A 22270-nucleotide genomic window follows, 5' to 3' on the forward strand; every position below is an offset into this window, starting at 1 on the left:
GAAGGAAGAAAGACAAGAAAGAAAGAAAGTCTTTGTTTCCTTTTTTTGAGGCTCGACTTTAACGGTGTGATTAAGTGGTTGGAAACTGACTGAAACAACAAAAACAGAGCGTGGCAGAGGAAGGGAAGTGGAGGATGAGGTCAGACTGTTTTACTGTCCCGTTTGGTCCAGAACAGAAAGTCTTTAAAACACTAAAAACTGTCTGATTGGATCCTGACGGGAGAAACACACTGAGGGGAAGTGGTGATGTAGCAATTAGGGGAGTTCTCTTGTTTACAGATCCACTATGGAGATATGCTTTAAGTTTTTGGAGCCATTTTTATTATTAGTTATATTTACAGACAGCACAGCTGTTTTTGACATACATACACACACCGACATATTGCAGGGAACTGATTAGTTTTATATTTAGTCTGTCTGTACATAGAAACATAAAGGATTCAAATAATATTATCTTGTGCAGGAAGTCGGAATTTATTGGCCGCACGAGGACCATGTGACCCCCATGGCCCCTTTATAGCCCATTTATGTCTGTTTCCAAGACCCAAACAGGGTCTCCAAGTCCCATTGTTCATGTTTCCTCCCAAACAGTAGCATTGATGTTTCTCTCAGTGGATCCTAAGATGCACCCATGTGGCATATTAGTGTCCTGGGCTGACAGTGTTGTAGTCTCCCAATTTCATTGGGCTTAAGGGTGACACATCAGCCCGGAAAACACAAACACGCGAGCTCCTTTTGGCAAAGATACTCCAAACCTGTCAAACGGTAACTCCTGGCTGTCACATTGTCAAACATTGCAGAGAAACACAAAAGCAGCAGTGCAAAAACACGTTTCCCGATCACTTCATAAGCACGGCAGACATTTTATAAATGAAGAGCCAAGCCGCGGTCTCAGCTTGTTAAAGTAAACCCTCTAGGCCGAGCTCCTTTTGGCAAATCCTAACGGTTTCTCTCTCTCTCTCTCTCTCTCTCTCTCTCTCTCTCTCTGTGTGTGTGTGTGTGTGTGTGTTCAAGTGAGGTGGCTGGTTCCAACCACACTGTGGATTGGTACTCCAATTATGGGTTTGACCATGCAAACTCTCACTCTCTCTTTCTCAAACACACACACACACACACAGAGGGTGGCCTTACAATCGTTGCACTCCGTGTTTCAGAATGCAGCCGTAATGTGGTTTTCTCATAGTTGTGAGCTAATCTACTCGAAATGAATCGACTGTCTCAAATAATTATCCCAGTCCACAGATGGAAGAAATGTGCTTACAGAAACTGTGAGAATAAAGGCATTGACTGAAAGTTTGCTTTTCAGCCTTTTTCTTTCACAAATGGGGTAAACGTTTCATTTTGGTCCCTGTAGAAACAAGAAGGATGTCAGATATCTCCCAAGTTGTCGTAGATGATATCACGTGATCTCAGCGGCGCCTGGTGGTGCTGGCTGTACCACGAGTTAGCAGATGGAGGTTTCTGTTTAGATACTTTGCTGTACAGCTCCCTTCCTCCTCCCCCTCCCCCTCCTCCTCCTTCTCCTCCTCCCCCCCAAATATTGTTGTTGTTGTTCACATTATTGCCAGGACCTCCATGTTTCCCAGGGGGAAGCGGCACCGGCTCCTTCCGAGCAAAAGGGCTCCTGCCAGGCTTGGGGGCGGTTGTGGGTTTGGGCCACCTCGGGGCCGGAGGTTGCGGTGTGCCCCGGCTCGGGCCCAGCTGCGGGGGAGAGTGTTTGTGGGAGGGGGTGCTGTAATTTCCCTCCAGTCCTGACGGGGTTGTCACCTCTTCCTGTCTCCTCTGGCTGTGGGGCTCCAAACGGGCCTCGTCGTAAATACTCATCCCTGAACTAGCTAACATGCTAGCAGTTCCTTTGGCGCAACCCTCCGGTTCATCGTATATGTGCTCTGGAGGACCAGGAGGTGGCGAAGCTCCTTCTGCTTTACTTCCTGGTGGCCGCCTGTTACTGTTCACGCCTCTTCCTCCCCCTCTTCCTCCCCCTGTGGCCCCGTTTAAACTCAGCGCGATCGTTTTCTGGTTCAGCTCCAGGCTGATCCGGTCGTACACGTGTGAGTACAGGTCCGATTGCTTCCTGGGGTTGCTGCCAACATGGTGGTGATCCCCTTGGACGCCACCTCCTGAAGCCTCGTCCCCTACCGGTCGGAGGCGTGGGGTGGGCATTGGAAGGGTGGATGGGTTGCTAGCTTGGCTTTGAGCCTTGATGCTGTCCACTGGGTCGGAGTAGAGGCAGTCAGAGGCAGTCAGAGGCAGGCGGACTGAATCTGCTGGTTCTGAATAAAGACCTGCCTGCTCATCAGCTGAGGAAAGACCTTTTGCTGTCGCCTGCCCCCTGGGAGACCTTGGAGGAGTCCCCCCTCCTCCCAAAACCGTCAACATGGCTGGTGGTTCTGGTAAACTCCTCCCTTTGATTCCTCCTGCTGCTCCTTGCCCCCATCCTCCTCCTCCTCCATCTCCACCCTCTCTCTTCCCGAGCACGCCATCAGCAGAGCCCGGTTTGCTGCCGCCTGAGTCGCCGTCGGCCTCCCGGCTGCTGCAGCTGCTGTTGTCTCCGCTTCCCGCCGTCCCGCCACTAGGAACGGTGTTGCGTATGTGCTGTAGTGACCCAGGGCACTCTGGGTCAAAGCTGAGGTGGCGCTCCTCAGCCTGTACCTTCTGCGACTGGATGGACTGGTCCACCAGCGTGAAGATCTCGTTGCCCTGCTTGGTCTCAAAGGTGAAGTTACCGGGACCCGAGTCACAGCGGCGGCCCGCCTCGAACGAAAACATCATCTAGAGGAAGAAAGGAAAGGAAAAATGTATTTACATGTGGAGTATGAGACTAAAGAAATATATAATTATAAATTCTCAGCAAATCTATTTTATTACTTCACTGCTTTCTTTACTGTTAAATTCAAATCTATAAATATCTACATATAAATACATGTTTATCTGTAAAATGCACGTGTAGATAAATTAGTTACATCCTCTTTTTATCATGTATGTATATTTCATATGGTTATGGTCTACACACATAAATAAAGACCTCCTTTTTAAAGGTCAAAGCCATTTTAAAATCTTTGTCTGAAGCTTCAAAGTGATACAAAAACAACCACAGACTCTAAAGATACACATCCTCTGTGACCACATGGACACATACTGCTGCTAAAACTGTTACTTGCACTTCTTAGCTCCGATCAATCTTCACAATGTAGGTTTAACTTCAAGACCAAACTTCCTCTGGCTGTACTCGTCAGGTGCATCAGAGATCGATCACTTTTGATCAATGTTATGCTAGTTATAGTTGCAAAGGAACATTTATAGCTTCAATCATGTAGGCCTACTTGTTTTATGTCAGCACATCTGACATTTTAAATATTAGTTCATGACATACATACATCAACAATGGCCTACTTTTATGCATGATCTATGATAATAAAGATGCAGAAAAATAGAAATGCATGGCGATAATAGCATATTGTCAATATGTATTATTATATTTATTCATTTATTTATTATTTATATTTTATTATTTTCCCAAATTGTGTTTTTAGGAGAGCTATCTTGTGATGTCTTATGGCTTCCCCCTGCTTTTGATCATTGAAGAGTAAAGTGTCAGGCACCCACCCGGTCTCGCCCGTATCTCCTCAGCAGCTTGTAGGGCCACACCAGGACTTTCCTCTTGGTCTTTGGATCCTTTAAGATTAAGATGTCATTCTCTGCTTTAAGCCAGTAGTTTCCCGTCAGCCCGCAGCGGTCCGACGCATCAGTGCGCTGAACACTCACCCAGAACTCGTTGACTGCAAGGAGAAGACAGGAGAGGTGTTGTTTGCTGAGGTTAACTTAAATCCTCCTTAATTGCCGATGATATTCTGTGCTGGAATATTTTGTTGACTGTTTCGTGTCCTTACCCTCCTCTCTGGAGTAGTAGATGAGGTTTTCAGACATCTGCAGGTCCTGCACTCCACCATTAGAGTCTGCAGCAGTACTGGTGCCGCCTCCTCCCTGTGGGGACACACACACTGACAGTCAACTAGCTGAGAAAGGCACCTAATTAGGAGACATAGCATGTTATACCCAAATTTGCTTTTCAGTTCATGCGTTGTACTTTGGAAGGGGAAACCTAGAGAAACTGGGAGATTTCCAGTATAAGCACTGGAAGGATAGAGTGGGCAACGTGAGAGAAGGGAAAGAGAAAACGAATGAAGAGTTAGAGAGTGTACAACAGAGAACAAAGCGAATGAAGTCTTCCTCTTGGAAACTCCCTCTGGTTTCCTCTCTGCGAATATGTTTAATGTTCATGTTTGTGCGTGTGTGTGTGTGTGTGTGTGTGTGTGTGTGTGTGTGTGTGTGTGTGTGTGCGTGCAATAGAAACTGTGGCCTGCATAGATACTCCAGGGGCATGTGGGAAATTTTGGAAAACTCATATAAACACAAACAAAAAAGAATTATTCTACAATCCCAGCAGAAAACTAAATTTAAAGCAGCAGTTCTTCAGCTTTTTTTTTTTATTTATTTTATTTAAATATTTCCTGTCAGTTGGACAGTGAGCACAAACAAAACGTTTTGTAGATAGAACAAAGGACATACACATTCAGAACACACACATAAAGGAAGTTGAAACACATACACCCACATCTTAGTCACATTTCCTAAAGAGTGAACTGTGCAAAGATACCTGAAATGCAATGTCGCACATGGTATCCATCCAATCCTTGGAAGCGTTCTTCTCTGCAGCAAACACGTGCGTCTTGTCGTTGGTCTCCACACAGAACGCTGCCATATTTTCTTTGGGACAGCTCTCCGTCAGTGCCGGCAGGATGGAAATGCACTCAGACAGGCGGATGATCTTCTTGTCCAGCTTCCTGGTCTTCTCATTGGACCCGCTTCCCGAGCCTCCGCCAGCCCCTCCCCCTCCGCCTGAGGGTGAGTCATAGAACTCCAGGCGGGCGATGCCGTTTTGGCTGGCGGGGTACAGGACAAACCAGTTTTTCTTCCATTTCTGATGAGTGGAAAAAGAGGAAAAGTTATAGAGAAATTTAAAACTGCACTAATCAAAATGTTATATTAACAAAGTGACAAATGATCACGTGTGATGTGAAAGATGGCGCTTGCAAAGGCCACCCACAGATAAATATAACCAGACCCTGTGCTTTCCGTTAGATTTGAGTGTTTTAGTGTCTTTCAGCTAATTGTTTTGGTTTTAGGGCCAGTTTTAGTTCACCGCTCACTGCCCTCTTCAGCAGCAGCAGGCAGCTCATTTCATTTGCAAATCTGAATATACACACGGCTTTAAGATACAGTTACACAACTCTCCACTCATATTTGTAAAAGGTTTTGCTACAAGAGCTCCTGTATGACCTCCATAAACAGGCAATCAGTGAGAAGATTGGCTATTTTTATATAGTTATTCTTCATGCCTGCCACCCGCTTCGGTTCCGTTCACAATCTGATGAAATGAGGTGGTTAAAACACTACCACTTTTGTCCACAGGGGCAGACAGAATCAACACAAAAAGTGGCCTCATCAAGTTTTTTCCATTCATAATCAAGAAAAATAGCTCAGGCCATTCCCACAATATACAGTAAATTATTAGAATGTGCATGTGTTTGCTTGTTCTTAGGACAATATTAGTTTTAGACATTTTTTCATATATCAAGTACATAATTTACAGTTTTTCCCTTATTGGTTTCTTTTGAACTTTTCCTCTGTTTTTGTTATTTTTTTTGTATCTATTTCTCTTATTTGTATTACACATACATCTATATTATATATAACATTAAACATTTTGTTCCAGAGATTAGTAAAACAGCATTTCATGTAAGAAGGCTGTTTCTGAATTAATGAGGCAAGGTTGGCAGGGGATGACGGGAAAAAGTGCAGAAACAGAAAATCTGACTCTTCCTTTTTTGCAATGCACATCTGTCCTGTTCACATCTGTCTAGGGGAGGGAAGATCAATTTCTGTGTGGTTTGTACAGAGAGCAATGGGGAAACGCAAAATGCAGAGTTGGCCACAAATAATCAGAAACGGACAAAGAGAGAAGTGGAGAACGTTAACATTTAAAGTCCACAAAGGCTGTGAGTCAAAACGATATTTCTGGGTCTTTCTCTTACTTATACTCTACTCTGCTGACTGAGGCTTAATGTGGGAGGCATGTGGTGATAAATCTAATGCAATTTGACTCAGACATGTTGCGCGCACCATTCTTTCCTCTACTATCAATCAGCAGCAGCGGACCACAGTTACAGTATTAGTCACCGTTGCTTTCAGAAAAAGAGCAATTCCCCCGAAAAATCTAAACAAGGTACTGCACTGGGGTTTTTTTTTTTTTTCATCTAAATTAGTAAAAGTAAAACCAGAACAAGATGTGCATCCAAAAGACCCACCAGATACAACCACAAAATAATAGCACAATTACATATACATCGTACTGTTAATCATTAGTTCCTGAACTTATTTTGGGTGTAGGAAGTCACTTTTTTTTATCATAGCAACTCATTTTTTGCATATATCTACATCTATTTATTTTTTTCTTTCTCTTCAATACTAGTCATCTGCTCTGAATAACCACCTGTTCCTGGAGATTTTGTAAATGATAAGAAATGTAGAAAAGCAGGTCAAATTTAAAAAGCTTCAGTAAAGATCCTCTACGACTCTCAGGGTTACATGCTATCATATATTTCCCAGGATTAAAAGACTCAGCCTATGTTTTAAGCTGCTTCAGAGTAATCCAATTGTGACATGTTGTGGATTATTTTTAAGGTTTTAAAGTGTGCGATAGCCCCAAGCAGGTTAATATTATAAGTTGGTCCAAACTAGGTGGCAGGTGCATCGTCTCTCCGGGAGGACAGCAGGGAGGAAGCGACAGCTAACAATGATCTCTTCCTCCACAGGGACAAAAATGGACATGACCAAACAATACAACAAACTGAACATTAAGACGCACAGTGAGTGGGTAAGAATCCAGATGTTCAGTGCTAACAATGGACATGATGACACACTAGATGCAAGATCACGTGCAGTCACTGCAGAAACTAGTATACGTGTGATTATGGCAAAACTGCATGAGATAACAGAACTCAACACTTGATTGGGAAGTCCCTGTCATCCCCTGTACCCTCTGGATGTGTGTGCGTGGCTACCCCACATCACGCTATGCCTCATCTCAGCAACATTTCTATACAGAGTGTGTGTGTGTGTTTTTCCCCACATTTACTCAGTGCGTAGAGGAAACTGACTTACAGCCAGAGAGCTTAGCCTGTGACAGGAAGGTCAGCGGTTTGAAAATCCTTCAACCAGCGGGGAAAAAGAATGAGACACACTAAAACTACAGCTCCTCAAATGCTCCCTGACCAGTGAAATGTTCTTTTTCGCTGGTCAAATAAAACGTAACAAGTAAATATTCTTCCGTGCATTTGAAAATTAGATGACCTACATTCAGTGTAACGACAACTACGTCCCAATATGTGGCTTTTGAGGCGGTTATAAGTATAGATAGTTGAGGGGTTCAAAAATATGTAATGGCTAAATGTTGCCCAATAGCACTCATTATTTACTGTATTTTTCCTACTGTGACATGTCAAAATATCTGATGTGAAAAGGTCTATAAACTTTACAATAGTAAGTGTAATGATGATTTTAAATTTAATAGGACATTCAATTATTATATGTATAGTAATTATAGATAAAACAAATATATTCCAGTCTTGAAATGCATAGAAATACAGCTTATAAAGGATGTTTTGTGATTTCTATATGCATATCTGCCAATTACAAAAAAGAAGAATACAGAAAATTCAGATAAATGGCCTCTGAGAATGATATACTGTTATATCGTATATTATGGATTATCGTTGCAAATGCATTCATTAAGAAGCTTTTACTGTTGTAGCTGGTTAAGGCTCACTTTATATACTGTTGGGTAGATTCATCTATAACAACTTCATATCATATTTTAGATATTCATCATATGTTTTGTGTGTAAAAGTCTGACAGTAGCAACAACTGACAAATAAATCTAGTGGAGTAAAAGCAGAATAATTCCCCCTTAAATAAAGTGAAGTAGAAATATAAAGTAGAATACAATCCAGATACTTAACTCCAGTTTAAATATCTTACATTTCACAGACCTATCATTCACAGCATGAAAATAAGAGACATGTGAGTCAGTCAAACACAAGGTGTAACTATAGTATTTGCATGATGGGCCCGATATAGCTGCAGCTCCAGCATCTATATACTGCACAGTCAAATAAATTGTAAACATCACAGTTATTAAAAAACAGAAGAGACCAGAGGTGCATGTAGACATACATGAAAGCCAACTTCATCTATTTCTATCATGCCAGGTTTCAAAAGTCAACACATGCACGCCCCTTCTAACCCCTTACAATTAACTGCCAGAAAGGACAGGAAATGTGTGGGACTGTTATTACCCAGGATTCTCTTTGCTTCCTTCTGCATCCAGGTGTGTCTCAGTGTATGTACATATGTGTATGTGCAGCTGTTTTTGTTGTTTTTATGATTCCCTTGGTGCATTGTGGACCATCTGATGCAGTGCACAAGTGCGCACACACACACACACACACACACACACACACACACACACACACACACAGAACGCTCTGAATGTTTAGTCCATACAAATGTGTGATTGTGCAGTATACGTGAATAGGGTGTGAAACTTAAACTCCTGATGCAATATGTTCCTTAGACGTGTGTGTGTATGTGTGTGACAAACAGCTGCTCCATATAAGGCAACAGACCATTATCAGCCAATAATAGACTGAGTGGAAATTATGCAAAAGGATCATGACAGAGAGAGCCAGAGAAACTTCCTCACCAATGTCCTGCCTGTTTCACGAGAAAAGATTAACTTGTACATCGCTGTCTTTTGTAGGCCTTTGCACATAAATCTGTCAGTTTAGTACATTAGTCAGTGATTACAATATCTGTCTGTGTGTTTTTTAAACAATGGAAGAATAAAATCATCCTCTCAGAATGCCAACAGATGCCATTTTTTGTAGATTTTTCTGTATCACTAGTCTGTTAGAAGATCTAGTGGGCTTGGGAAGGTGCTTTTGTTCTTCTTGTCATTCAACATTGAAGGTGACAGTGGCGATTTTAATTTTTTATAAACAACAAAGATGATTCTAATTCTTTGTCTTCAGTGTTCATGTGTTCATTTGTTTATGCTTTTTCCTTTTTCACACATTTACCATTGAATTATTTTGAGATACTGTTGTACATACTTTTCTAGATACTGTTGTAGATACTGTTGCTGCATTTAACAACAATAACTCTATTTTCAGAATTTGAGTTTCCAATTGAACACATTACTAAAACTATATTTTACAGCATGTTTGGCTCTCAAAATAAATTATTGCTTTAAAAGAAAGTGTGACTTCACCCTTCAAAAGTAGTTGTAGTAAGGACTAAAGTCACTCCATTACCTGTACTTTTAATATTAGAAAATGGTTAAAACATGTATGTGTGTGTGTTTGCATACAAGCAGACTGATCTACTGTCTGATGGATGGATACATGAATCCACCACCGTCACCACTCAAACACAGGATCCTCTCTTTCCCTCATGTTGCCTTTCAACTAAACCACTCGACCATGTTCCCGCTGGCCACAGACAGACCTCAATGACATGCAGGAGAAGTGTGTATTTGGTTATCTGCGTGTGTGTTTAAGAGAGTAAAAGTATGTTTGTGTATCGGAGCGTGTCTGTCCTCTGTAATGCACGTGGAAAGGGGACAGAAGGAAAACAGAGGAAAGCTGTGTGACTGTGTTTATGTGTCATGGATGTGTTTGTAATGTGTATTTTAGTGGATGAGGGAGAAGTGGAGTGTGTGTTTCAGAGGGAAGCAGACCACTGCTTTGACCGCAGGTCTGCTGCCATAACCTCAGTCCTCTATTGCAAAATAAAACAGGACACCAACAGAAGGACAGCAGTGAAGGAACTGTGAGGATGGAGTAAAGTAAATAGTATGCTACCAGAAACTGATCAACCAAAACTGAGACACTCTGACCATATGAGATTTGAATGAAACAATGCTGTAAAAATGAGAATAAAAGTGATGTCAAACTGAAATATGCCACATTTTCATATAATCAAAGTACTATTGGCCACATGCTGTGTATCCTTGGACAGTTTGTGGAGCAGACAGATATTTCAAGAGAGATAATGAAAATAGGTCACGCTGGGTAACACAAGTGACGGCATGCTTACAACAGAATGATGTGCAGTACCAACATTCAATACTAAATACTACAATTTATTTATTTGAATTTCTGTACTCATATGACTCAGGTTAGTGCTGGGTGGTATTTTTTAAATTCTGGCAGTTTCACGGTATAAAAAGTTTTTTGTTGTTTACAGTGGCTTATTTTACTTATGAAGGAATCAGAATATAAGCTTTGTTAATTGTTCAAATGTACTGCAATGTAGTAAAAAATTAATAAAAAAAAAGATATGCCAACACTTTAACATTGCTTCCTGTAAAAGACAAAATATTTTAATATAGTTGTATTAACACTATAAACTAAATTTTCTTAAATGTTTTATTGCAAAGGGAACAGATGAGTTACAGAAGTTGCTTCAGCAATGCATGGGTATGGTGTTATATGTAAAATCCATATTGAGCAGTAAATTTCAATCCGGTACATTACCCAGCACGAATTCAGGTGTAAACATGTTGAGCCTGGAGCAGGTTTGAGTTACCTGCAAGGAGCAAATAACTAATCATTTTGATTACTTATCTAATCTAATCTCTAATTCTAAATCTCTAATTTTGTTTAATTAAATCATTGGTCTTTAAAATGTCAGAGAACAGTTCACATCAAATCACAATTCCCCACTGAACAGTCCGAAATCCAACAGGAATTCAGTTTAGACTAAAAAACAAATACATTTCAGCTCTACCTGTAAGCAAAGGCTAGAGAGAAAGATGGTCACTGTTGATCACAGCAAGCAGGGATGCTGAAAACATAAATCAGGGAAAAGTACAGTTGTTCTCATTGATTTAAAGGCAACTTTAAAAGAAAACACATCCACAGTACTTTGTCTTGAACATTTTCACTGTAATCCAATTTAGCCTACTGTTCTAAGAAAAGAATTAGTTCCCCCAAATCACAAAAAAATCTCATCTGCTTTCTTTACCAGTGGTTACACATGCATACCGAATAGTAAACACATACAGTATAATCACATGGCTAACCAGAGCTGGCACAAATGTGTGGCTAAGCTTCACAAAAGATAGTAATGATACAGCAAAATGTGATCTCAGTCAGAAAATGATTTCATGAATTGAAGGAAGTCGGTCTAACATGATAAAGATTTTCCATTTGCATGGTATAACAAAAAGCAGCGTCTCTGATGTCCCCCGTCATAATCCTGCAGAACTGGCTAGCTCAATAAAAAGACGTGTGAAACAGCAAACATTACATTAGTGCCTGACAAGATATTAATCTGGTAGATATTAATATGCAGCATTTTACTTTACTTTTATGCCCAAACGGAATCACAAAGTATGCTGTCACTCATGACAAATTCAACTTAAATCAGCTGAAGAAAGGTGTTTTTGCTTTCAGCGTGTTTCTGTATCTTCTCTTGCTGAATAAGTTGCCAAAAATGGGAACTAGGCTTCAACAGGAACAGGAGAACTGTGTCCTCCAACAGTCTAATTAGTTTAACAGTTTCCATTGTACACTCTTTGTTCTTTGTTTCTCTAAAGCTACATCACCAACACCACAGAAATTACACTCAGCTACAATTATGCCTGAACAAACCACTTATTTGTATAATTAGGGGAAGATGACTTATTTATTTAGTTATTATGAAGAAAGTCATATGCACGGTTACATTAATTCACATTGACTTGCACGAGAGAATGAAAGTCAGTCAAATTTGGCTATGTAAAGAATACTCTAATTGAAAATAAATGAGCGTTGATGTGACTAAAAGTAAATTACACTGTCACTGTGAGTAAGAACTCAGATCATAGTTCCTGCAAACACTTGTGTGTGGCGTTCTTTCAAGTAAACACACCCACTGCAGAGTATATATGGAGAATTACACACTGTCCTATGTCAAGGTCATACTACTAATAATCTGGAAATATGACTTAGTGTCTGAGATGAACAATTCAAGAGTAGACAATCCCATTATTCCATTAGGCAGTCATTACTAACTATAAATCCTACCTCACGGTGTGTAATTCTACTTTATCCTGACACACCCCGTCAGTTTAAGTGGCAGCTAGCTCCTGGCTCAGGATATCTTCATCATCTACCATACCCGCTTCTGCAGCCTTTACTGGTAACTGGCAAACTGCTGCCAACATCGACATCAAACCGAAAGCTTTTTGTAGCTCCGGGGTGCAGGAAAACTACAAACTGCAGGTCCAAGCATTTTGTGTCTCAAAGACGTGTCTGGCAGACAAGCAGATGCACGTACAGAGAGCCATTTTCCCACTAAATCATGCATGCGGTCACATTGCTTCGCTGCACATTTTAGTCTCAAAATGAAATATGACAGCTTTACAAGTGTAAAAACTAATTACAACTTCAGATACATAGACTGTGAGTCTGAGCAGAAGATCAGACAGCACTTTAACATCCACATCACCACAAATATCTGGCATGCTTTACACATCAGCATTGTTCAGATGTGATTGTGATTGGCTGAGTCGGAGGCATGTGCCAAGCTTTGGATGTTATGAATACCTTTGTAATGTTGTGTACGTCAGACCTCAGAGGGAACAGCGGATAGCAGCGTTTCAGAGGGGTCTGGGACACTGTTGTTAAAATACTTTACATTTTTCAAATCTTTCTAGTGAGAGTAGTGACTAAATGCCAAGTGCAGATACAGACTTAGAACTAAGGCTGCAACTAATGACTGCTGACAGTTGTTGTTATTGTCGATTCAAATTATTGATCAATTTATTCCAAGTTTGCAGCAGACATGTAAGAAATTGGAAGATGACTAATTGTCTGAACAAGAGTTAAAAAACCAAAGAATTCAGTTTATACTGATATGAGAGAGGGTAGCTGCCCATTGTAGGAGCTGGAATGTATACATTTTCTGCATTTTTAATAAATCATTTGTTGATTTTTTGTCCATCAGCTAATCTAATGGATCCCAAACTGGGGGTCGAGCCAGTGCAGTGGGGACATGGAGCTAAACAAAAAGTTGATTGAAACTGATTCATTTGAGAATATTAAACAAACATCAGGTCTCTAATGCTGATGATGCTTTCAGGTTTTAAAAAATCATTCAGAAACCAACATGTAAAGTACGACCACATCGAAAGATTTCTGACATGAGACAAAAAACGTATTCTCTCTAATTCTGTGTGTCTTTTTGGTCTAAATTTATATTTTATCATTTGCATTGAGAAACAACTTTTGTTCTTGATTATGTTATTTCAATAAAACTTCTTCCCCAATACTGTATATGGACTGTAGATACTAAAATCTTAGACACACAGTGTAAAAATGTTATTAAAAAAAGATGCAGCTTGATTGTTTAAATCCCAACAACCCACTCTATAAACTCTATAATGGCCATTACTTCACACCCTCATAAAGCAGCAGTCAGAAACAGAAACCAGGGTCGAACGCGGCCGCTGCACTCTTAGCTCACATTTTCCGACCATACACGTGGGAACGAGCATACAGTATGTGTGTGTGTGTCCACTGACAGCTCTTGTGATTGCATAATTCACCCAACAAACCTCACACCAGTTTCAACACTTTCAGATCAGCCGACAATCAGCTTCCTGTACTATTCTTCTCTACTCTGATGCTTTTGTATGCACTTCTGTTCTCTTTGCCGCTACTCTGCAAAGATAACACGTTATTTTTGACAATGTGGAGATTTTGTTGGTTCATTTTCTATTGTATTTTCTACTGTTTATAAAAGGCATTGAAACTGTGTTTTGGGAGTATGAATATCTATTGTGGGGTGGTGATTTCAGGGCAGGAAACAGGGCCAGATCGTTTTGTTGATCCATGTCATATGACCAGAGAGAGAGACGGAGAGACAAAGACCCTCTTACAAATCTGAAAAGAGTAAATGAGTCCTTATCCAGCGGTGCACTGAGACCAAAAGCGAGGCTGCATGGAGGCCAAGGACTGAAGCAAATACACAGACACACCCACAAACACACAGGTGTTATCACTAACATTTCACTATACTCACAAGCTGTGTGGTCTAAAAACTAAAATGAGTGATCATATTTAGTCAAAGGTGACACAAAAGGGGCTTGTTGACAGTGTTTGCAATGGTGTGAACAGTTGTACTGAATATGCAGCTAAGATCACAGTGGAAACATGTCTGCCACCTTTGTGAAAAAGGTCTGTTTCTCAGTCATGTCAACTTTTCATCCCCACAAATCTCTGATGTTCTGGTTGTGCAGATTTTGTGACGTGTTTGTTGTGGAAAATTATATTATATAATAAGAACAGCTTTCATCTTGTAGCTCAAGCTGTTCTAAAGGAGTGAGGTGTCTGCAGCTCACAAGCAATTTCTGTCTCTCTGTCCTCATTCACTTTAGTCCACAGTCTAGTTTCCTGTACTTTCTAGATTCACTGAATGTTAACACAGTGCACCAGGGTTTTACTGGCTCATGCACATGCACACTCACTCACACACAAATATGCACAGCAGGTTTACTCTGAATCACCACATCAAAACAAGGCCAGATCAGTACAACACTGCATTAACTTCCTCTCTCTGCATCTACTGTAGGTTTGTCTTTGAAGACACTGGGCACAATGACTGGTCTGTAATTGCACCAGTATGTTGCTCTATTTATTTGCCATGACGTAAAATGCTCCTTTCTCTTTACAACTGGGAATAGCACAAAGTTAACGTAATTTGTGTGAATTAAAAACATGTTTAAGACTCAGTGGGACACTGAATAACATATAATACTGCTAGGATGAGTTGTAGTGCTTGTATATTTACCTAAACTGACATTAACAGGCTTTAATTGTCTCATAAACATATGGCACCACTTTATCATTCATATTTTGTCTCCAGTAACATCATATTTCATTTCTGTAAGGAGTTATGGGCTGTTTATGACAGGCAGCAGTTACCTTTAAGGCTGTGTATTGCAATAATAAATATGATTTTAGAGTTTCTCACACAAAAAGAAAAGTAAAAGTATAAAAGTAAATGAAACTAGGTTTCTTTAGGTTGCTTAATCACGCCTACTGGTTTCCTGTGATACTTCTATAATAGTCTGTGGAGCTTTTTATCTAGTTTTAGCGACATTAAAGAGCTTCTTCTCTTCATATATTACTGGTTTATTATACAATATGCTATAAATATTGTTACATGTATATCCCCGTGTATCATTCCGATGTTATATAGCATCCTCTACATGTTAAAGACTCAATGGGACACTTCCATCTCCCTGAATAACATATAACACAGCTATGAGGAGCTGTGTATCATCACCTAAACTGACTTTAACTGTCTCTTAAACATATGCCACTACTTTATCATTCATATAGTCACCAATAGCATCATATTTCATTTCTATAAGGACTTAAAGACTGTTTATGACAGGCAGCAGTGCCCTTTAAGTTGTTTTATCACATGTACTGTAGCTACTGGTTTCCTGGGATATTTCTATGATTGTCCTACACAGACTTTTGTGTGTCTGAGAAGCCTTTTATCTAGCTTTAGTGACATTAAAGAGCTTCTTCTCTTCATATATTACTGGTTTATTATATTATATGTTAAATGTATTGTTACATTTGATGTTATATAGCATCCTCGACACGTTTATGATGGGGTACTAGCTACAGTTATTTTTCTTTTGGGTCATTTCTGTCAACGCCACAACCGTGCTGGTAAAATATTCTTGGACTTACCTTCCCAAACTTTTGATGCTGCACATACAGTTGTCCCTCCTTAACGTGGGTGTCCATGCCCCCCAACACTCCAGGGCCACCCTTCCTCTAGAAAGAAGAAATTTGACTTGAACTTGTCGCAGGAAAATCACTTTTTCTTTTTTTTTTTTTTTTTTTTTGTGGGGTTTATTTTTCCTATATCCCCCAAAAACTTCCCCCCCCTTCTCTGTCTTCCGCTCCCCGGCCGTTCAAACGCAGGTCCCGCTCGCTCAGGGAGTCATGGTGGAAATAAAAAAAAAGGCCCAAACTGTCGCTGGGTGGTCCGGACAAAGTTAACTAATGTCCAAATGTTGTCTGTGAGTCGCCTATCTGTCGCCTCTCACTCCTCCTGCAGGGCTGGACCAGGGGAAAGCCACATTTCATAGACATCAGGAAGTTTCCGGTTACTGATTTCAGAATAAAGGTCTAATGAACGAACATCAGCTCAGCAGTGCTTTACTGGTATCTAATGACCACTAAAAGGTAGAGAATATTACCATGGAAACTTATTTCACGGTCAAAAAAATATTTATTTAGGGCCAGATTAACATGTTTTATAGGCCCCGGGGCAGAAATGAGTTGTATGTTCTTATTAATCTCCATATTTTACCCACTTTCACTACAATCTATAGGTATTAGATAGTATTTAGTGAGCCTAATGTTTTTGTGGTAACTTGAAAACTTTATTTAAGAATTTGCACCATGTGTTTAAACTAGATTTTAATTCAGAGGCCCTGAGCTGATGCCAGGGCTCGACCAACAGGGCAAAGCAGACCCTTGATAGTCACCCAAAAGTCCCAGGCTCTGTGCATGTTAATTGGTTTTAATAGGGTTTGAGGTCATTTGACTAATTGCAATTTGTGAGAGAGTTTGTGCCACAAAGGCACAATATTAACTACGGTTACCTTGCAGTACTTCTTTATCTTGAGGCCCTGTCTTGTCAAAAGGTAGTTTCGAGACCTTAATTTTTTGAAGTGTTTCAGTGTGGAAGTTGTGTTTATTCAAATTACCACAAACTTATTAAAACAAAGAAGCCCTGGGTCCAGTTCATATTTAAGTTCTGGTTGGTCTCTGGCCATGCAATGAGGTTGTGGAGGCTGCAGTGGAGGCAACACAGTATATACACAATGAACATAGGGCAGTAGGTTGTCAGTCTTTGTCCCAGAGACCCCTAACAATAACAGTTACCAAAAGAAACCTTTAAATGAACCTAAATTATTGTAATAAGACATAGGTACCATAGCAATACTGTTTAGTATTCTGAAATGAATATCATGATGGTGGGAAATAGTTGTTTATTAAACCTTATTATTCACAGAAGAGTCATATATAGAGCATATATGTATTAATACAATCACACTGTTTAGGGGCTTCACAAAGGTAAGAAAACAATAAATTATGAAATGAAGGATGACGATGTTGTTTGCGTGAAAAAAAAAGTTGGTGTCATTATTTTGAAATGTGAATTAGCTAACATCCGGTGTTGCAGTAAGCGCGCGGGGATTGACGCAGCTGTGCCCTGCAGGAGGAGTGAGCAGCGCGTGGTGAGCGCACCGAGCCGCTCTTCTTCCTCTCCTCCCACCTCCTCCTCACTCTTGTGTAACTTCTCTGTTGGTTTCAGCTCGCACACACGCACTTTCTAATGCAAGCAGAAACTGTATGCACAACATAAAGTGCAGGTTAGCAACAGACGGTGTTTATCTACAGACAGAAGAACACAGCAGCACAGTGCAGCTCATAGAGGAGAGCTATTGTTACTTATGTGAACAAATATAAAGTAAAACAAAGTTATATGAACCCTACTAGTGCTTATATATACTTTAACTAAGAAGATACTGTAAGAAGTTTGAGCAGGCAAACAATATTAGCTTTTGTTTTTTGTTTTTTTTTAACTATGTTGGCAAAGAGAAGCTGGCCCACAGATTAATGTGTTGCAGATGACTCCTGCTGGCTCACAAAGAAACTCAAAGTTGTCCCTGTTTTCAGCCCATAAACCAAATGTTGCTAAATCTCTCATTCTTGAAACCGAGTGAGGATTTTTAGACCATGAGTCAAGACGCACAATGTGTTTTTAATTTTCCTCAGTACCTTACATAGAGCAGCATTTTACTAGTATTATATGTTTTTCTTATAATAAATAAATAAATAAATCATCACCATAGCACTTGAACTGTAGGTTGAGGGTGTTTTTTCCCCCTGAACACAGCTGTCACCTACTGGTGAGGAATCAGCATTGCAGGTTGGCGCTCTCGTAATATCTCGCGATATTTGCGCACTTTGACTGGACCAAAACAGGAACTGAGACATGGCATCAGTGTTCGGCGGAGTGGAGGGGTGAGAATGAGTTAAAATACACAACAAAACCTATCCAGTTTGATTTTCTTTATAACTATCACTTAAGGCTAGTGTGTATTGCAGGCTTTGAGTCGCTTTGAGTCGTGTTTTTCGCGGTTGCCATTTGAAATGTAGGGTACTGAGAGAGTTTCATTCTGACTACACTGGTCTTCTGACTTATGGGGGGGGCAAGGGAACTTTTTTTTTGTTGTTGATTACTTCCTCTCACTCACATTTTGTGGGCCACTTTTAGTTTACATTTTCGAACAATTTATGTTTGTAAATATGAATGTATATGTGTAAAATGTAAGCTTGTTGAGTCTTCAAGACATCGATTATGTGTCTCCTCACTGCCTCACCTGTGAGTTTCTATATCACAGTAAACACATGATCTGTTTATGTTGCTGTTGGTGTACTGTATGCATGTGTTTCTGTTTGTCTAGTGGAGGGACCAGCTCCAGAGCGTTGTTGGTGGCAGCAGATGGGAAAATCCTGGCACAGACAGAGGGACCATCCACTAACCACTGGGTGAGCTGAAGCAGGGGTGGAGGTAGTTTGAGGTGGAGAAGTGGAGAAATGTAGGAAAACCAAGTAAGGATGGCAGGGAGGAGAAAGGGGATGAATAAGGTGTATTTGGGGGTTTACTAAATGCAGTAGGCAGAGAATTTAATCATTTTTTCCCCTTTTGAAATCGAAACAAATGCCAATATTGTGTGTGTCTGTGTGTGTACACAGTTGGTTGGGGTGGACAAATGTATCGAAGGCATCAACGACATGATCCAGAGAGCCAAGAGGGAGGCAGGGCTGGATCCAAACACGCCACTATGCTCACTGGTCAGTCAAATGCCCATACTCTTTAGCTGACTTCCAAATGAAGGTATTTGATGGAGAAATAAGTGCCAAGAAGAGCATTTTAAACACTGGTTCTCTGTCTGTCTGTGTGTGTGTGTGTGCGTGTGTGCGTGCGTGCGTGCGTGCGTGCGTGCGTGCGTGCGTGTGTGTGCACGCAGGGAATGTCTCTGAGTGGAGGGGAGCAGAAGGACGCCATCGATAAACTGATCGCTCAGATGAAGGAGCGATTCCCCACACTCAGCCAGCACTACTTCATCACCACCGATGCCATTGGCGCCATGGCGACCGCCAGTGACCGTGGTAACTAGTCTAAAATATCAGATATAAATTCCACAACAAACATTTTCAAAGGATATGAATTTGCACCTCAGGGTGTTTAGCAAATGAATTGTATTGTAGATGAACTTACACTGTAGCTACTTTTGTATCTTCTACATTAACATCTGAAAGATACTCACAGTTACAGATACAGCTGAAATTATGACTATAAAATGTTTCAACAGGGCGAGGCTTGATACTTTACCCCCTTGGGTGTAACTGTATATCATATATATTGCGTCTCTCCAAACTTTATTGCTCAATGAGATCAGCGCAGTCATCGTTATCATCATATAATACAAGTCAGCTCTGTTTTCTCTGTAGGAGGTGTCGTGGTGATATCAGGGACCGGCTCTAACTGCAAGTTGGTTAATCCCGATGGCCCACCCGTCGGCTGTGGAGGCTGGGGTCACATGATGGGTGATGAGGGATCAGGTAACCATGGCGATATGTATATGAATAATTTATAGCTTTATTGACTGGACCCAACTCTTGAGGTTTTCTCTGTATCTCTCAGCATTCTGGATGGCTCATTTAGCGGTGAAGACGGTGTTTGATGCCAAAGACAACCTGGCTGCTCCTCCTCATGACGTTACACATGTCAGAAAAGCCATGGAGGAATACTTCCAGGTCAGATTGTAACAGCCGTGAACTCGAATCACAGTTGAGAGTCATCTTATTTATGAAAATCACGTCTCTCTCTTCTGATGTACTATGTTGTGTGGACAAAATGCATATACTATGTAAAACATGTACATACTACCCCAGGTGTCAGATCTGATGGGCATGCTGCCGCACCTCTACAGGAACTTCCAGAAGTCCCACTTTGCCGGTTTCTGCAAGAAGCTGGCTGAAGGTAGGCGGCGCATCACTTCCTACTTTAGGAAACAAAGTAAAAGATTAGAGCGGAGGGTCCAATGAAAAGAAATCTCTGTCTGTGTGTTAAAGGTGCAGAAGCAGGCGATGCTCTCTGTCAGTATGTGTTCAGTCAGGGTGGGAAAGTCCTGGCAAAACATGTAGAAGCAGTCTTACCTGCAGCACAAGAGGTACACACACACACACACACACACACACATACTGTGTACTGCACTTTCACTTATTTGCTCAAAACATTCACTGCATGACTTTCTTGCATTGTCTTCCTCTGTCTGTCCTGACAGCCTCTGTTAAGTAATGACCTCGGCCTGCCCATCCTGTGTGAGGGCACAGTGTGGAAGAGCTGGGAGCATCTGAAGCCAGGTCAGTGTCCCTTCAATCAAGAAAACGTATTATCATTGTTACACTGAAAGAAAATGAGGTGAAGCCGTTTAAGTTCAGCTAAATATGAGTTTTTTTCTCTTTGTTTCTGCTTGTTTCTGTCTCTCCGACCAGGGTTCACTGAGGTGTTGGATAAAGTAGCATCATCTGACAAGTTCAAGGGTCGTTTCCATGGGTACAGCCTCCTGACTTTGCGGCACTCTTCAGCCCTCGGCGGCGCTAGTCTGGGGGCTCAGAGTATGGGCGCCTCCATAACTATGGATTACACAGCCAATGCCAACGTCTTCTACCGACACACTTTTAACAGCAGCCAGTGAGAATTCAGCTGCATCCTGTCGATCTTAACCAATCAGCTTAAGGGAGAACGCATTGGCCTGTAAATGAATATAAGCATCACTAATAACATTTATTGTAATGATAATAATGATTATGTGTGGTATAGCACTTGATTTGAAATGAAGCTGCATAGCGGCTATTGTGACAGTGGAATTGATATTACTTTAATTTTATTCTCATTGCAAATATTTGCACCTCTACAACACTTGTTTACATCTGACATTTATAATAAAATACTGTTAACTTGAAGGGTTGATCCCTGAGGTAACTGAAGTTCCATCCAAGCTGTGATGATCACTGTTTATTTAGTATTCAGTTATTATAGGCAGAGAAATGACACTTTCTTCTACATCATTAGCATTTTGCACTTTTGTTTTTTGCTTGTAGATGGTGCTATTATACTGCCTTTCTACGTGTGACAGACACATCACAGTGTCTGCATTTAATAATGCAATAACTAACAAGAAGCTCATATTCTTATGGATCCACATGTACTGAGATGTTCCATAATGCATCTAGCCTTTTTTCACAACACAGTTCTTTTACTGTTATTAGTTTATGTTATAGATTTTGTAACTTTGGCACAGTGGGCTCTGTTTTCAGATCACAGACCACTGCGCCCTGCTTAGTGCGTTCTGGTACACTTTTGAGAATTTTGTGGGCAGGTACGCATAATACACCCGTGGCACTCTTGGTTACGGGGTGGGATCAGAGTATACATGATCATGCATTATAGGCTGTGACAATTATCACACTTCAATCCCATTTAAACATCATGATATTTAAACTGTTGGGAATCCTGTGGAGAGACTTTTACTTAGAGGAAACCTCCTGGTTTCTGGGACCTGCAGAGTGCAGTCGAGGTCAGGGGCAGATCAAGAGAAGTATTCATGGGGTGGCCAGAGGATTACATGGAGACTTTAAGTGGTAGCAGAAAATATTTGCTGAATTAATTGCTAACATTCACATATATCAAATTTTGCTACGAAAAGCCCCCAAATGAAGATATTTCACCTTAAAAATATTACATTATTGTGGCACAGTAGTAAAGCATTAAATATCTATAGGTGGCATTAGAAATCAATAAATTTGTACCCCGAGATAATACCAGTTCACCAGTGCAACACTGCGTTCCTGCAGCAACACACAAATAGAGTCCATGATGTTTACAGCCAGTCAGATTTGATATAAACATGTTTATATGCTATAAGGATGTCACAGCTTTGGTCTAAAAAAAAAAAAAAAGGAGAAAGCTGTCATTTCTTTTCAAGTTGTCAGAG

General features: G+C 40.7%; 2 protein-coding genes across 2 annotated transcripts; one reads left to right on the plus strand and one right to left on the minus strand.

Moving 5' to 3' along the window:
* Positions 1-298: 298 nt before the first annotated feature.
* Positions 299-16242, minus strand: dok1b (docking protein 1b). The gene is made up of 5 exons (XM_051375343.1): positions 15876-16242; positions 4658-4981; positions 3891-3984; positions 3607-3779; positions 299-2772 (listed from the first exon to the last, which is right to left on the minus strand). Exons 1-5 carry the CDS (start codon positions 15930-15932, stop codon positions 1369-1371), a joined length of 2052 nt encoding a protein of 683 aa, XP_051231303.1. The 5' UTR covers positions 15933-16242; the 3' UTR covers positions 299-1368.
* A 1864-nt stretch (positions 16243-18106) lies between these two features.
* Positions 18107-21274, plus strand: nagk (N-acetylglucosamine kinase). Its single transcript, XM_051375345.1, has 10 exons — positions 18107-18227; positions 18671-18755; positions 18963-19061; positions 19238-19379; positions 19722-19832; positions 19915-20027; positions 20166-20253; positions 20346-20443; positions 20558-20636; positions 20769-21274. Exons 1-10 carry the CDS (start codon positions 18199-18201, stop codon positions 20969-20971), a joined length of 1047 nt encoding a protein of 348 aa, XP_051231305.1. The 5' UTR covers positions 18107-18198; the 3' UTR covers positions 20972-21274.
* Positions 21275-22270: the final 996 nt, after the last annotated feature.

This window comes from Dicentrarchus labrax, unplaced genomic scaffold (genome assembly GCF_905237075.1).
Source record: "Dicentrarchus labrax unplaced genomic scaffold, dlabrax2021, whole genome shotgun sequence".
NCBI classification, from domain to species: domain Eukaryota; kingdom Metazoa; phylum Chordata; class Actinopteri; family Moronidae; genus Dicentrarchus; species Dicentrarchus labrax.